Below are 15,983 nucleotides of genomic sequence, written 5' to 3'. Positions count from 1 at the left end.
ATAACAATATAGTTACTAAAAAATCTTCTTATGGAGATAGGTTTTTAGGAACTGGAGATCAACTTACCAAAGCTCTTATCCCAAAGGGCAGCTTGGTTAAGCTAAACTTTGGCTGAAAAATCTTTTATACTGACAACCCTATACAGCAGGAAAAACAAAGAATCTAATTTCTCGAACAAGGCGTCTACTACCATTTGCAAGGAGGAAATGGTCAAAGATATAAGTTGGAATTAAGCCATGTAGAGCTTTGTAACAAAAGCACCCAAATTTAAATATTATCCTTGATTCAATTTGCAACCAATGAAGTTTCAGTTAATAAATAGCCTGAGATATGATCGAATCTCTTGAGATTGAATATCTGTCATCATGTTTCTGTGTTTCTATCTGCTTCTTTACCATCCTCTCCAGACCAGTCTAGGAAGTGATTTTATTTCACTGTGACACATAACTGGTTACAAATGCAATGTTTTAAAATGTTTCTTTTTGCCTATCAATTTATTATCATGCAGAGGAAGCTGATAAACTCCAGGGTTTGACGGACAAACCTTAATCTCTGTAATATTTCAAAGAGCAGAAGAGCTACTTGACAATGATTATGTGTTTCCTGGCAGAATACAGCTAAGTGTTTGGTCCTGGAGATATCAAAATTTTAATGACTGTTTAAAATCACTCTGCTATAATTGGTTGCTAATGCCCTAAAAGTCAGTCTATTTTATATTAACACTAGCAGAAATACCTTGAGATTTTTATGTTTTTGGGGGGGATTTATTTTATTTTTATTTTTTTTTTGGGGGGGGTTAAAGGGGTATATTAAAGAACAACCCTTTTTCCTCTTCTCCTCCCAGAATTTTTACAGTCCAAGATGTCGCATTTGATAATCTAATCTTCCTTTTGACTAAAATATTGAATATCTCCCTTCAAGAAGCCTCAGGCACAAGAAAAAGTTCGATTTTCAGCCAACCCGTGGTGTCTTTTAATCTGCAGTACTCAGAAGGTTTAAGATAGGTGGCGAATGCACTTTTACATCATGGCCTGCTTTAAGATCATTAAACCCCATCACCACAACAACCCCACCAACACACACACACACAAAATGAGCTGTAAGCCCAAGCAGTAGCCTCCCTGTGAAATGTGTTGTGCAGGGGTAGGGGAAAACAACTCTTATTATTCCGAGTGCCTTTCCACAGTTCATCATAAAAGTGCACTGACAACATAAAAGTGCTTTGAAAAGTCTTCCTCCTCTTATTTTTCAGTTTCTGCTGTCTTAAAAAATGCAACTCAAAAGGCATTAAAGTAGGAGTTTGTTTCATTAATTTGTGAATATATGCTACATTTACAACATGAAAGACCAATTATAGATATGTTCAAAAAGTAACTAAGATTAAGAAATCAATACATTTTAATTGCTTAAGTCTTGAAATCCTTTGTCATAATAAACCCAAATTAGCTGTTTCCAAAAACAAGGCCCACAATAAGTTAAATAACATTCACCTGTCTCCCATCAGTTGCCAAACTCATTTGAATACTCCTGGATGAAGAATCAAGCTGCTTCTGTTGTATGAAGTGAATATGAAGGAAAGGTCTAAACATGACAAACACAGAGCTGCCATAAACAACCTTGGGATAAAGTTATTTAAAGATACAAATATGAAAATTTAAATCCCCCCAATATTCTGACTGCAGGAGATCATCAGCATAGTCCATCTTGCATAGTCTGTGGCGAACCCGGAAATCCAATTTCAGTGCCATATCTGGCAACCAGCATTGAATTTCCAGTCTATTTTTGGCCGACCGAGAGATAGCTGGCTAGGCCAATATTCAGCGCCTAGTCAGCCACTCTTTTGGATGTCTCTATCTGGTTGACAAATTTTGCTGGTGAGCCACTGAATATTGGTAGTGACCAGCTCAGTGGGAGATAGCCATATATCTCCTGCTGAATATTGCAGGATAGCCATTTATGTGCTATTTAGCTGGCCAGGAGCCATTCCTAGACAGCTACTAACGCTGAATATTGGGTCCCATATGTTTAACTATCACTTGAGGCACTGTCGGCTCAATCATTATAAAGAGAAAATGGTTTGTCATGATCAAATCCCTGCTTCAATCAGAACATCCACCCACAGTCAGTAGTATGGGTTAAGGAAACTGAAAAGGAAAGTCTAATAGAATCGGAATTTCTGTATCGCACTTATCCAGTAATGGTTCTAGGTGATTTACAAGTTGGGAGGTTTTAAGGAAGTGCTTACATCATGTCAATGAGTGTCAGACACTATGTTGCAGGTAGATAGAGCAATAGAAGGGAGAGGTTACATAGCTCAGGAGGTAGGGATAAACAGTAGTGGGAAGGGGGGAAGGTAATTACAGATTCATGAATGGAAATGGGCTAAAGTTAACTGGGTAAGAGAATGATGATGATTCTTAGGTTGGCAGTTAAGCAGAGCTAGAGTAGCAAGGAATTTATCAAAGAAGTACATTTTCAGAAGGCTGTGGCCTGACACTGAAAAATGGCAGCTAGATTTACTAAGAATGTGTGCACATTATTAGTAACTGAGTCTCACTGCATAAAAGTAGAAAACATCTCAATGGTATTAGCATGTGCTAATGTAGCAATGTCCATTAGTAACTCTATCAGATCACTGATTGATTGATTTAATTCCTTTTCTATCCTGTTCTCCCAAAAGAGCTCAGGACGGGCTGTATGGAAGAATAGCAAGAAGCAAACCACTGATGAAGAAAAGCCACAATACGCTGCAGTGTATGCAGAGGGAAACTACGCACATGGGAGGTTTTCTGAGCCCAACATGGAACTTTCCAGTCTCAGTGTTAAGCGACATATGTGCATACAACAAACACAACATATCAGCCTCTTAACACCATCCCTATAATAAAACACGGTAGTGACAGCACAGCACTGCAAACAATGCTTTGCAGCAGCAGGACAGGAAGGCTTACAAAGATCACAACAGATGATCAAAGTACAGGCAGATCCTGGAGGAAAATCTGTTCCAGTCTGCCACTGACCTGAGACCAAGGAGGTGGAGGACACATTTTGCTTTCAGCAAGCATTAATCCTAAACACAATGCAAAAGCCATAGTGGAGAGGCTCAATAAGATGAAATGTAATATCCTTGATTGGCCCGGTCCAAGTCAAGACCCCAATCCAATCCACTGCACAAACAAATGGAAAAGCGCTTGAGCTATTCTGCCAGAAAAAAAAATAGGCAGAAGCTGTAGCACCTCGAAGTACAGAAGAGGAAGGCCGAGATCCGAGTCTGATTCCTACTGCAACTCCTTGTGACCCTGGGCAAGTCATTTAAACCTCCATTGGCCCGGATACAAAAAAACACCTTAGACTGTGAGCCCTCTAGAAACAGTGCTATGCACTTTTTTTTCCAGTTACTTTCTCTGTGTACCTCTAGAAATGATTAGTAGTGATAAATATACGAGTATATTGTAATTACAGTCATGGGGTTTACTGCTACAAAAGCAGCCTCCACTAAGTACTAAGTCAGGGATGTGAAGATTTATGCAGTCAAGATTTCTTGTTGTGTTTTTACATAATTGATCTTCCCGCCCAGAAAACATATAGTACAGTCAAACCTCGGTTTGCGAGTAACACGGTTTGCGAGTGTTTTGCAAGACGAGCAAAACACTCCAGCAATTTGTAACTCGCAAACCGAGTGCTGTCTTGCAAAACGAGCAAAATTTACCTGCAGCTTAAGTTGATTTTCCAACCCTGCCGCCCCACGATCTTGGCAACACGCTCAGAGCTGAAGCGAGGCATGTTCTGCTCCTCCACCACACCGTTAAACTAAGCCCCGCGCACGCCCAACCCAAGAGAAGCCAGCAGCGAGCAACAGCCAATCCCGTTCAACCAAGCCCCACAGGCGGCCAACCCAAGAGAAGCCAGCAGCGAGCAACAACCAATCCCAAGTGTTTCACCTGACGCGGGTTGAAAATGGCACTCAATCAGTTCAGGGATCCGGGAAGGGGGCGCCGGACCGATGTACCTTCGAGCCGGGAAGAAGACTGACTGGGGCCGGCTTGTTGTTCCCCAGCCACTGGCGGCGAATGGATCCTGCTCTGAAGGAGAGGGAATGCAGGACTGAAACAGTGCGCGAGAGAATGGCTAATAAAGTAAGTAAACGAGGCGATCTTGCCGCTCCCACGCCGCTTTATTGTCCTGTCCTAGATAATCAAAGTAACAATCATATACAAAAATCCCGACAGGGATGTTCCCTGTTTCGTTTTACTGGAACAGTATAATTCTAAGCTGGGGGGTGAAATTGGACGTGCAAGAGTGAGGAATGATGTGGAACGAATCAACTGAGTTTCCATTATCTCCTATGGGGAAAGTTGCTTTGATATACGAGGGCTTTGGATTACGAGCATGCTTCTGGAACGAATTATGCTCGTAAACCAACTGTATATTGTATGGATTAGTGAAACCAAACTCCTATATCAGTATATTTTGAAACTGTATTTTCTAGACAGCAAAATGTGCAAGGAAAAACTTTTGAAAGGTATAATACCTTGGAATATTACACTCCAGCCAACCACTGATTTACTGCAAACCATTTTTATAAGATTTAGGAGAACTGTAGCATAACAAATTAGAAATCTGCAGTGAAATACTACTGATATCAAGTACAAAGACTCAAAGGATAGTACATATTATTTACTAATGAGTGACTTCTTGTTGGTACATTTTTAACAGTAATCATGTTTCCGGTAACATTTCCATCAGAATAAAATGATGACAAAAAAAAATCTACAAGTTAAGCAGATCAACTATATCAAATGCACAGTATTTTGAGAAGATACAAAATAATGCATTAAAAAAAAGTGATATACACATGATAGCTATTTGGGGGAGAGGGGGGGAAATGTAAATTCTACCTTTACAATAATTAACATTATTACCTTTTATTTTATTTTCATTGTGCATTGAACTTTGGAATTCTAAAATAATATGTATCATTTTCTAGCCTCTGCTCCGCAAAAAACAAAAAGTCTGTCAAAAATTCTGTTCAAGGTAACAATTCCATGGAACAGAGATAACTATTTCCCTACTTATCTTTTGTGAAAAATATGCCCTCCAGATATTTGGTCATTTATGTTGCAAAGGAATTTGAAAAACAGAGGTCACTCTAACCAAATTTTAAAGACATATTCCCTTAAATAAGAAATAAATTTTGCTCTTTCCATGTCAGGATAACAGCATAAACCAATACTGAAAGATTATGAAAACACAGTACCTTCTCTCCCCATTGCGACACTCATTTTGTGTCACTTCAGTATAAATAAAGGTTTAAACAGTAATAGTCCATAAAGATTCCTTTTTAATTGCTGGTCTAGCTATATTATAGTTTGTGCTATTTTAAATATGTTATTAATAAGATAAATTGTTTGCCCTGATGAACCACACGGCTGAATGTCATGCTCTGACCCAAATTTTTAAATACCTTTGGAAAATGACACACATCATTTGCTAACTCAAGTTCATATGTTCTTTGGAAATCTGAAATGAAATAGTGTAAAAAGGTATGAGTTTCTTCTTAAACCACAGAAAATGTTAAATTAAAAGCAATGTGGTGAGCACTTTCATTTAAACATGCTTAGAATGTAGGCTTTTTCTACAACAGAAAACAGTTTTCATTTTAAGGACATTTCTGAATATCGTTTTATGAATGGTTCCCTAGCATATCAAGGCAAGCTGGGAAAATAAAGGTCTGGAAAAGATGTGTGCAGTCCATTTCTGTACGACTTCATTTTAGGTTAAATCATGCCAGGGAATTTAATAACCTGAGATATAATTAATGCTGAAAAACAGCCACATCCGATATATGGTAAAGAACTGCTCCAGAGCAAAATGACAATCTATACTTCTTAGGAGATTTTTCCGTCACAGCAAGGCTATGGAAATACAACAATGGATATAAGCTTACCCTACAATCAATAGACTTCTGAAATATAAAGCAAAATGAAATTCATTGCAAGAAACAGATTAAAAATAAACTATATCTATGTGCATAATAATAATCACTTGTTTCCTTCGCTAAACTGTTTGCTATTAACATAATTCTATATGGCCTTTGGAGGTATACTGTACAGTATTTTCAACTCAAAAATGAACTGGCCATATTAGGTTGCAGTATATTTTAGATTTACTAAACATTTGCCTCATGGACTTGAAAAGATCTGAAGTTGAATTTAACAAGCAGGCACCTCAGTGTACAAAACTCTTGTTCATCTTTCATTCATTTTAATGTGTAAAAGTGCAGCTTTTTTTTTCATGTGCATTTTAAAGAAACTCGGCCCCATAAAGTGTAAAGAAGGATTTTCTCCAAACACCTCTCATTACAAAGTTTGAACGTCTCTTGGTTTTATGCCCAGATACAGTTTCTAGTCAAAATAGCTTCTTTGCTATTTGTATCTTCCATTTGCTGGTTATTAATCTCATTACAGTATTTCCTCGATTTAAAGCTGTGGAAAAACATGGGTCATTCTTGATGATTCAGTAGAACGAAATTGGACTTTGTCAGACGACAGGTGGAGAAGGCAGCCTAGGAACATTGATGGTCAACCTTTCGATGATCGTAACAGATGAGAAACTTCATAGAACATACAAACAGTACTAAAACAGTTTATCAACACTGTGCAGGCTTCCCCCATCTCTACACGAAAATGGTCCTCGATGAAAGCAGATGAACGCAGACTTAAGAGTGGTAAAGCCCAAAGCAGAAAGCTCAACTCTTAATCTGATCACAATAAAACTGTCCCAAGAGCAAGAGGGGGGGGGGGGGGAGAATAAAAACTGGAAGGCAAAAAACAGAAAAAGGTTATGAAGCTGCCCCCACCCACCCCGAGAGTCTTCGTGAAGCATTCATGGTTTTTCTGGAGTCAAGTGCATGGGTTTTGCCCTTAAAAGGTTGACAAGTATCGCACAGAGCGCTGATTGTCGCGACAGAGCTCGGGGCCCCTAAGCCGGGCTCGGCTCCGCAGGGTAAATCTCATGGTAGGGCGGCGGCCGCTCGCTGGGCAGCGGGTAGCAGTAGGGGTAGGAGGCGTTCAGGTCCGGGTCCATGGGGGAGTAGCCGGGCAGCTCGACGGAAGGGTGGCCCCCGCAGTGCACCTCCACGCCGGGCTCGTCCAGCACGTGGCACAGGCCCACGTTGATGTAGGAGACGGCCTGGAAGGGGTAGGCGCCCGGCGAGAAATCGCGCCCCTCGCACTCGAAGATGGAGCCCTGGCGGCGGCGCTGGAGCCTCCGGCCCCGCCGGCCCCGCCGCTGGCTCCGCGTCCACTTGTAGTTCTTGACGAGCAGCAGGTTGGCAAGCCCCAGGAGGCACTCGAGCGAGTTCAGGATGGTGGAGATGAGCAGCCCCCGCTGGTAGTCCTTCAGCTTCTGGCAGCCCACGGCCGTGTCGGGCGGCGGGGGCGGCCGCGGGGAGCCGGGCTGCTGCAGGCAGTGGTGCGAGTACTTCCTCTCGGCCAGCGACACCGTGTCCCCGTCGATGACGGCGCCGGCGAAGGCACTTAGCACCCCCAGCATGAAGACCAGCACCCCCAGGAGCAGCAAGTTCTGGGCGCTGGCCTTGCCGCCTCCTGCCCCCTCCTCCTCCTCCTCCCCGCCTTCTCCCTCCTCCCGCTCCCGGCAGCAGAGCAAGGCGGAGCCCAGCAGCGAGAGCCCGGCGCAGAGCAGCAGCCCCGAGTAGAAGGCGCCGGCGGCGGTGCCCAGGCGGAACGGTTCCCCCTTCAGCTCGGAGCCCAGCGAGAAGCACTTGAGGCCGACGGCGGCGGCGCTGAGCGCGCAGGCCAGCAGCAGGCAGCTGGAGAGCAAGGCGCAGGCTCCCCGGGCGCCCAGCTTCATCCTGCGCCGCCGCCGCCTCTTCTTCTTCCTCGCCGCCTCCTCCTCCTCCTCCAGTGCTCTCTCCTCATCCTCCCGTGTCCTCCTCGGCGCTCGTGGCAGGGGCTGCAGCGGGAGCCGGGCACATGGCGACTCAGAAGCGGAGGGGAAGCGGGCAGGAGCGCGCAGTCTCTAGTGGCTCGGCTGCGGCAGTGCGCGGGCAGGGGGGCGGGGAAGACGCGCAGAGCATCGCACGCTCTCTCCCTCTGGCACCAGGCGACGGCTTCTGAGCGACTCCGAGAAAAGGCAGCCCGAGAGCTGCGATTCGCTTCTCGGAAGAGTCTCCTCCCCTAATAGAGAGAGGGAGAGACCCCCGCTGGGTGTGAAGTGGCGGGAGGGACAACGGACGTCGCTATCATCTCTTGTGCCCCAAGTCTCGGATCTGCCAGATCTGGTGCTTGTCGAGGCTATAGGATTTCCAGTAATTAAGGGGAAAAATATATATATATTAGAAACCCACCTGCTTTCATATAAAGCAGGTCTAGCTTGCCAGCTGGTTTTCCAATTCAGCATTATTTCTACAGCGAATGCGGGAAATTCTAGTTGGTGAAAATGCAGGATTTTCAGCCAATTTAGCGATTTTGCGAAAACCTATCTGTCTGTAGTCCTTGGATCTTGAACGGAGGATGATTTTGCTCTCCTGAAACGTCTTGTGATGCAGGTTGTAGCTAGTAACTTCAGATTTTATGTATGATGCATACAAAATACTTGCTTGTGTTGTTTGAGTCAAACAAAGCAAAATTAATTTGCGGAAATAAAATATGAATTATAATAATCACATTATGCACATTTTAGTGAAAACACTTTTTTTTTTTTTTTTTTTTAAACATCTAATCAAAAATGGGTTTTCACAGTGCCCATAATATAGCTCTGCTTCCCGTTCCCGTGCTTTTCAGTGCTAAAATAATATGGTGTGCCTATCTCGGCCATAAAACGAATAATCAATTATAGTCACTACAGAATCAGCACCATGGATAGCGATATAGGTATGGAAGTGTCTGACCAAATTCTTTTCCACGAATTCCAGTCAGGGAGTAGCAATAGCCGACTGAGAAGAGAGGCAAGGGATTTTTCATTTTAATATCAAGGGCAACCAAGAGATCTTGAGCATAGAGTGGCACTAAGAGGAACAAAGAAGCTAATTGTAGCAGATAAGAACTGAAGGCAGAATTGCCTACAAAACATTCAGAATCCAGAATATTTCGTTTTCTTTTTTTGTTGCTGTTTCTTAGTTTGTCAGACATAGGAGCATAGGTTTTCTGTTGCATACTTATATTTAGGGCTACCATGCATTTGCTTTAATTTAGCAGCCTAATTTAGATGCCTACTGTTGAAAACCATTGTTAAGCTTCCATCTTTTTTTTTCCCTACCCTAAATTCATCTCTTTTGCCACTTACTTTTTTAGAATCCTAAATTTCAGTTTTTAGTGAAATTATGAAGATAGATTTAGAAACTTAGCCCTACTAAATTTTCAGAGTCCAATTTAGGAATCTAATTCTCACAAACCTTTTGCCTGTCTGGCTCAATTTATCAACACTAAAGTGGAACACAGGAGTAAAGCACCAGGCTGACTACTTGCAAAAGCCAGGTTCATAATCCCACTGCCGTTCCCATGGGCAAGTCTCTAGCTCTTCCATTGTCTCAGTTACATAATTATATTGTAAACCCTCTGGGGAAGGGAAATACCTAGTGTACCTGAGGATAATTCACCTTGAGCTTCTACTAAAAATAAGTATAAGCTAAATCCAAATACAATACTTGAATAAGGTGTGCCCAAAATACTGCCCACCTCAGAGGGAATCTTAAGACTACTATAAAAGGTAAGAACTAGAGAATGACACGGGGAAAGTTTACCGCAGTAAATCCGCAGGAGACATGTGCAACTGGTTTACCGCAGGAATGAGGACAAGACCTTTCACCGCCCCACGGAAGCAGTGAAAAGTCTTGCTCCTGTGGTAAAAAGATTGCGCCCGTTTGAGACTCAGCATCTCCTCCCCAGCTCCTCTTGCGCCTATTTTACATTCAGGAGCCAGCCATGCCACTATGAAGACAGAAGGAACCCAAAACCAAAGCCTGAGACCACTGTGATTTGAAGAATAAAATTACCAGATAACAAAAGGTAGAAAATAATAAATTTATATTTTCAGATTAGAATTTTTCTGATTTGAAATATGTATCCTGTTAGAGCTGGTATTAGACATAACTGAGGACTGCAAACCCCAGGCTATGCTTCTTTAGCATCTAGCTGGCTTAGGGCTCTCTCTCTGACCAGGGGGCAGTTGTCCTAGTTGCACTCCCCTAACACTATTCCTGCCATGTGTAACTGAAGTATTCTGTAGTAATTTGGTTTGTTCAGTTTTCACAAGACAGGGGTTTTGTTGATCCTTGCTCTGTGTTATTTATGTTTATAAAATGACAATTCTACAGAATATTGTCTATTTTTTTACTTTAATAAAATTAATTCAGAATAAAATCATAACTATTTGAGGCTTGTGTGGATGGTGACGGGGACAGCTTGCAGGGTGGGGACGGGGACTGAGCTCACGGAGACGGGGCAGGGATGGGGACGAGCTCACAGGGATGGGGAGGGAACGGTGATAATTTTTTTCCCCCCCTCCATGTCATTCTCTAGTAAGAACCAGCTACCAACCACCTCTGGAAAGGGTGGGGTGGGAAAGGTGAGATAAAAGATTGAGGGACAGATTCTCAAAACAAAAATCTGCCTTTAACATGCTTGCTAAACCACTTCCAGCCAGTTTAACGTGCATGTATTGTAGCGGCAGATTATCAAATTTGGCTTACTGAGGTCTTTTCTGAGCTTTCTAGCAATCTCCGTTACTGCCATGCAAATGTAGTACAATGAGATCATTAATATTAAAATGATCACTCTAAGCGATTCTCTATAATCACCGAGTGATTCTCTAACCTCGTTTTGCCACATATGCAGCCAAAATTTACTGACAGATCTGAGCTGTCGATACCTTACTTTCTGATCAGTACCTGAGTGTTGATTGGCTCAGGCACTGACAGGAAAGTAATGTTTGACAGCTCAGGAACCCCCCACCCCCAATGCAAATTAAAATAATAATAATTTAAAAAAAAACCCAAAAACAAATTGAAGATCGGCAGGAGAGATACCCATTCTCTCCTACCGTGTCGCACAATCACCCAATACTGCTACCCCCCATGCAAATTAAAATAATAAAAAAATTCACAAACCAAATTGAAGTTTGGCACGAGAGATATCCACTCTCTCCTGCCACATCGCACAATTATCCAACACTAATAACACCCCCCTCCCCTGGCAGCAGGAGAGATGCTCACTCTCTCCCGCCACCAAGCAACATCCCCTCCAACAAGACAAATGCCCATTCCCTCCCATCGCTGACAAAAAGCAACCCCCATCCAACACCCCCCGGCAGTGAGAGAGATGCCCACTCTCTCATGCCACCATGCAACCCCCCTCCCCCCAACACCCCAGTGCCTCTGATGACTCCTGCCCCCTCCCGCTTACGATGGTTGGCCAGAGGGATGCCTACTCCCTCTGGCCAGCTGGCATGCCTCTTCAAAATGGCAGGCCTTCCCCTCCCCAGTGCATCCTGGGATTCACTGGGGAGGGGCTTGAGGCTCTGACCCAGGTTAAGATCCCTCCTAGGGGAGGGGACTTAGGTGTCTGGGCCAATCAGAGCCTTAGGCCCCTCAGCAGATGCATCAGGGAGGAGCCTAAGGCTCTGATTGGTCCAGACAACTCAGGATGCACTGGGGATGGAAAGAACCACCATTCTAAAGAGGCAGATCTGCTGGCTGGATGGAGTAGGCATCCCTCCAGCCAGCCATCAAAAGTAAAGTAAGGGGGAGAAAGGTCATTGGAGGCACAGGGAGTGCATTGTTTGGTGGTGAGAGGGAGTGGGCATCTCTCCTGCTGCTGAGGGGGTCAGGTGGTGCATTGCTTGGCGGCAAGAAAGAGTGGGCATCTCTCCCACTGCTTGGTGGGGTTCAGGGTGTCATTGCATGATGGCAGGAGAGAGTGGGCATCTCTCCCACTATTGGGGGGGTCATGTGGGGGGGGTCATTTGTCAACAGAGGTGGGATGGAGTGGGCCTCTCTCCTGCTACTGGGGGAGTGTGTGTGGGGGGGTGTTGCTTTGCAGCAGGAAAGAGTGGACATCTCTCCCGCTGCCGGGTGGGGTGTCGGGGGATCATTGCTTGACAGTGGGAGTTAGTGGACATCTCTCCCGCTGCCAGGGTAATGTCATATTGGGGGGGGGGGGTTGCATGACTTCGGTGGCTTGATTTGGATTGTGGGGGGAGGGTTGCATTTATTCTGTGCATTTATCCATCGCTATCAACAGCGATGGGCACATGCAGATTTAGCAAATCTTCACTACTCTCCAACAACCTCATTTGCATGAGCATTGTTTGGAGAATGACTCGCTTTTTTAAAATCACTACAATAATGGTTGTGACAGCGGCCCATTAATTTTATCGTGGATTTTTGAGAATCTAGCCCTCAGAAAGCTACATGTGGGCAGGGCTTTGGGTCAAGACGGGGGCCTGTTGAGTTGTGCTATTCAGTAGAGGGGGGAGTTTTGAGGATTAAAGGAGTATTGTTACAAGACTATTGTTACCACTCCTTCTGAGCTAAAAGCTGGTGTATTTGCCTCGATTGATTTTTGAGACTAGCACTGGTCAATGAATCTTTAGTCTAAGAGATTAAAAAAAAGAAAAGAAAGAAGAATCGGAGAAACTCTATACATTTAGAGGGCCATTTTCAAAATAGGACTGCTAAGTCTGATTTAGGCATCCAAAGTCGAAGTTTCAGAAATGTCCATTTTTGATTTATTTTTTAAATCACTTACTTGGATGTCTTTGCTGGCAGGATGTCCAACCCTTAGAACCCCAAACTTTATATCCCATTTTCAACCACAAGTCAAAAATATCCATGTCAAAAATGCCAAATCCAGACCATTTAGATGTGGGAGGGGCTAGCATTATGATGGACTGATCACAAAGACATGCCAACAGAGCAATGGGACACCTTAGAGGGCACTGCTATGAAGTTCACATAAATGGTGCCAGGTGTATATCTCACCATAACCTCCTTATAATTTATGGTGAGCCCACCCAAACCTACTAGACCCACCTGTTTACCACCCCAATAGCCCTTATGGCTGCAGGTGGAAACTATATAGAAGTAGAGCAGGGTTTTGGTGGCCTCATACTTTCCACCATAAATGTAGTGGTTAGAGTTGCTTATGGGCATGGGTCCTCATCTCTATGATTCACTAGCCCTCCCACCAGGTTACTTAAGATACCTGTGTGCTACTCTACTAAGCTTTTCCCATACCAAATGCTGCTATACACGAGACAGGTCTGTCCTCTTTCACTCAGACTTTTGGGGAGTGGGAGGGGGTCAGTGTCCACTGGGGAAGTGGGGGGAGTCATACTTTCATGTATCCAGTGGTCATTTGGTCAGCTTAGGTCCCTTTGTGGCACTTAGATGCTTTTAAAATAGGTCTAGCCCAAAATGTCTAAGTTTTGTCTAGGCAAAACCAACAAAAAACCTCAGGAAATAAATGCGAAGCAAAAAACAAAACCAAAACTGCAGTGTAATGTACAAAGGACAGGATTTTAATGAAAAATCATAAAAACATATATAGCATACATAAAAATATGGTTCTAGTATTATTGTGGACCAAACCTAACATGGTCCATGTTTCGGGGAAAAAAACCCAAAACACCTTATTCCTCAGGGGTCCTAAAAAGAATGGTGCCATGAGTAGAATTAGAACAAATATGAGTGGTACTGTAAGTGATGTGAATGATAAGACCAAATGGTGAATGTGAAAAAAAGGGTGAGAGGTAAAAATAAAAATATAGAGAGATAAAGAAAAAGTGTTGGACAAAGTGATTGGGATACAATGACAGTGAAATATTAAAATATCTGTAAATTTAAGATTAAAAGAACCATCTGGATGTAAGTGAAACAAATAGACTGAAAAGGCAAAAGACTGAGTGGAAAACATGCCATTTACTATGTGAAAACCCAATAAGGAAAAGGAGGAGATAAAAAAGAAAGAAAAATGAAAAAGAGTGAGAGAAATATGTGTATATACGTACCCGGATGATGGTACGTGAAATATCAAAAAAACAGATAAGATAAAAGCAAAACAAAATCTATACAGATAAAAGAACAAGAAAATAAAACAATACATGAGGGAAGCAGAGATGTGGACACAACGATATGGAACATACATTGCAGTAAAATATAGGACCGATATAAAGTCAAATAAAAATGATGTGTGAATTACATGACTATATGAACAATAATTATTTAAAATCATACACTAGTTACATCAAATTATGTAAACGGTGCACATCAAGATATATATGCCAGTATGTGAATCACACAACACATTTGAGAAACCAGATTTTTATGTATGTTATATATGTTTTTATGATTTTTCATTAAAATCCTGCCCCTTGTACATTACACTACAGTTTTGTTTTTTAAGTTCTGTCTAGACATCCTGGAAAAGATTTGATTATCACCACAAGATGTCCAAGTCTAACCTACCCAAAGCACACCCATAACATGCCTCCCAACATGACCCCTAGATCTCTGGATGCACAGTGAGCAAAACACTTCATTACACATCCAGAAAGCCGGCTTCAAAAATCAGCCAACTTAGGATATCCAAGTGCCAGCTTATGTTGGTTTTTGGAAGTCTACATCCTTAGCCACCAACACACTTGGAGAGAATTCTCACCACCATTTGAACTGCTGATTCCTCAAGTTGAGCACTGCTTCTGTGAGCAAAACCAAAATGTTTATTATTCAGAACCTCTAGCCCTCCTTTTTGCAGAGGAGGAACAATAAATCAGATACACTGTTAGAGTTTTCAGGCTATGGAAATTAGCTTCTAATCTTTCTTACAGACTCTAGCATCTGCCTCTCTAACAAGTTCTAGGTTTTTCTCTTCTCAGTATTCCTCTTAAAAGCTTTCAGGAAAAAAAAAACTGGCTCAGTTTCAGTAAGGATTAACAGCCACTTCCTTTGAATAGTACTAACCTTGCTATAACTTTAAAGTACACTGTACTATCTTCCACCCTGGATGTTCTCAATTAGAAGAAAAATACAAGAAAATCGTTTTTTTAGTTTTTAATTCCAGTTAATGGTAAGTACCTTGTTCCTTCTCTATACAGCCTCTACTATAAAGCCATGATTTTCTCTAATAGGCTTCCATGTGGGAGCTTCTCAGACCATATATTTTCCTCAGATCCCAAGGCTATTGGCCCATCTGTTCTTCCTTTCCCCATCCTACCCCTACCTTCTGCCCTCATAGTTTTCTGGGAGATGTTTTTAAGAGTCCTCAGGATATAAATCATTTCCTTCTCAGCTCTCCACCTATCCATGAGCTTGTTTCCTTTTTCCCCAATTAGGACTAAAGGCTCCACTCCACTCCAAGACATGGACCAGGGCCGGATTAAAAGGTAGGCCCAGTAGGCACATGCCTCGGGCCCGAAAACATCAGGGGGCCCCAGAGCCGGCATTAGTGGGGAGCAAACAGAGCAGTTGTCCTGGGTCCCACAGTTGCAGAGGGCCCCCAACTGCCTGGTGAGGTGAGGTCAGCTTCCCTCCCTTACTGCCCTCTTGCCCGCCGTCTGCATGTGAATTGAACCCAGGCCGTGGAGCTGTAACACTGTGCGTGCCGGCTTCCCTTCTCCCTCCCACTCATGATGTAACTTCCTGTTTCAGAGGTGAAGGGAAGCCAGCATGCGCAATGTTAGGGCCATGTGGCCTGGGTTCAGTTCGCTTACGGGTGGCAGGCAAGAGGACAGTGATGGAGTAGAAGGGAGGGAAGCTGACCACCTCAGCAGGCAGTTGGGGGCCCAGGAAGAAAAACAGAATTTGTAAGGGAAAGAGAGATGGGCCCAAAGGGGGGGCTCCTTACCATGCATGGCTCCTCAAGCTGGCAGACAGACTTTTAAAAATGGCCCCCACACATCCTTAAATTTATTATAACAACCTTTTTGAACTGCTAGCGCTCTTTCCAATTTATACACTTGACAT

General features: G+C 43.2%; 1 protein-coding gene across 1 annotated transcript; it reads right to left on the bottom strand.

Annotated features, from left to right (window-relative positions):
- Positions 1-5,972: 5,972 nt before the first annotated feature.
- Positions 5,973-8,075, bottom strand: TMEM271 (transmembrane protein 271). Its single transcript, XM_033946352.1, has one exon. The coding sequence runs from the start codon at positions 7,871-7,873 to the stop codon at positions 6,983-6,985; it is 891 nt and encodes a 296-aa protein (XP_033802243.1). The 5' UTR covers positions 7,874-8,075; the 3' UTR covers positions 5,973-6,982.
- Positions 8,076-15,983: the final 7,908 nt, after the last annotated feature.

The sequence above is a fragment of the Geotrypetes seraphini genome, chromosome 1 (genome assembly GCF_902459505.1).
Source record: "Geotrypetes seraphini chromosome 1, aGeoSer1.1, whole genome shotgun sequence".
Classification (NCBI taxonomy): Eukaryota; Metazoa; Chordata; class Amphibia; order Gymnophiona; family Dermophiidae; genus Geotrypetes; species Geotrypetes seraphini.
The sequence above is the reverse complement of the archived record's forward strand: the minus strand, read 5'-3'. Positions and strand labels throughout refer to the sequence as shown.

Excerpts from the sequence above, each read along its gene's own strand:
- TMEM271 (XM_033946352.1), bottom strand. The coding sequence starts at position 7,873 with ATGAAGCTGGGCGCCCGGGGAGCCTGCGCCTTGCTCTCCAGCTGCCTG.